At 51.4% G+C, this 1369-nt stretch overlaps 1 protein-coding gene across 1 annotated transcript in view; it reads right to left on the minus strand.

The window, feature by feature from the left end:
• The window catches only part of LOC103802051 (cyclic AMP-dependent transcription factor ATF-7-like), a gene marked incomplete at both ends in the record, with an annotated part of 3854 nt that extends 2789 nt beyond the window's left edge, over positions 1-1065 (minus strand). Inside the window, one exon of the mRNA XM_009074491.1 lies at positions 966-1065. Within this exon, the coding sequence (XP_009072739.1) occupies positions 966-1065 (100 nt within the window). The remainder of the gene's footprint in view (positions 1-965) is intronic.
• Positions 1066-1369: the final 304 nt, after the last annotated feature.

The following is a 1369-nucleotide window of genomic DNA, read 5'->3' on the forward strand; positions in this document are numbered from 1 at the left end:
GGAATCACTCAGCATGGAGCACAGGGAGGCAGCTCCTTCCCTTCCCTCCCAGGGCCTTTTTTTCCCCACCAGTCCAGGTGCTGGATGAGAGGGAAGGTACCAAATCCTCTCTGCTTCTCTTGCAAAGTTACCACAGCACCAAGGGGAGGTCACAGCAGCTTCACCTGAGGTTTTCCCCCCATCAAAGTGGGTTTTCCCCCCACCAAAGTGGGGAAAAACCAGAGTTTGGACATGTTTATAAGCTCCTCAGGCTGCAAAGCACAGCAAAGTGGGAGGGAAGGGGTGAAGATGCTTCCATGCCCACAGGTCATGCTGAGCTGCTCTGAACCAACATTCCTAGACCTAAGAAAGAAAGATTTGGCCTTTTTTGCTTGCTCAAAACCCCAAGGACATGCCTTGCAGAGAGCCAGAATTCCCAGGGCTGGGAACTGGGAGCTGGAATGCTTTAAGGACACACACAACACCTACTAGGAACATGTGCAGTGAGTTATCCCCTATGGAACATCGTCCATGAGCAAAATCCCAACTCTAAACTGGTATCTCCCACTCCCCCCAGCTCCCAGGTGGTTTTTCTGGCCAGCACATCCCAACATGTTCCCTGCAAGCTCCGATGGTTTTTCAGTGCAGCTCCAAAATGTTCCAAATGGAAGCAGCTAATCAGGGATCCTGCAGCTCCCAGGCCTGGATCGATGGTGTGTGAGCCATCTGGCTGGGCATGCATTTAGTTGTTTCCAAACTTATTGCCCTCTAGTGTGATCCACACTTTATTACTGCCCTGCCAGAGCTTTTCCCTCCTCCTCTTCCCCCTCCTCCCTCTTCTCTCTCTTTCTCCCCTTCCAGCCTTATCTCACGCAGGGGAGGGGGGAAGAGAGATTTTAATGTTTCCAAAATGCAAGTGTGTGTTTGGCAGGGGCAAGGCCTGAAGTCTCCTCTGCTCGTGGAGCTGTGCTGGAAGTTTTTCTCACCGAAATGACAGAAGGCATCTGCACGGGGGGGCCAGGGAGCACAGGCATGGTCTGGCCGTTCGCAAGCTGCACGACGAGGGGGAGGGAAGCTGTGGGAGACCTGCAGAGACAATAATTCCGAATTCTCAGGGATTATTTCAAGTTTTTCTCATGGCCCAGCAACCCAAAAAGCTCAGGGGGAGGCAGCATGGATGGATCTGGTTGGTGGGTTTGGGGTTGATGGATTTGGGTTTTGATGGATTTGGGTTTGTGGTTGATGGATTTGGGTTTGTAGTTCTCGTGGATTTGGGTTTGTGGTTCTCGTGGATTTGGTTTGGGTTCTCGTGGATTTGGGGTTGTGGTTGATTGATTTGGGTTCATGGTTCTCATGGATTTGGGTTTGTGGTTGATGGATTTGGGTTTGT

This window comes from Acanthisitta chloris, unplaced genomic scaffold (genome assembly GCF_000695815.1).
Source record: "Acanthisitta chloris isolate BGI_N310 unplaced genomic scaffold, ASM69581v1 scaffold19495, whole genome shotgun sequence".
NCBI lineage: Eukaryota > Metazoa > Chordata > Aves > Passeriformes > Acanthisittidae > Acanthisitta > Acanthisitta chloris.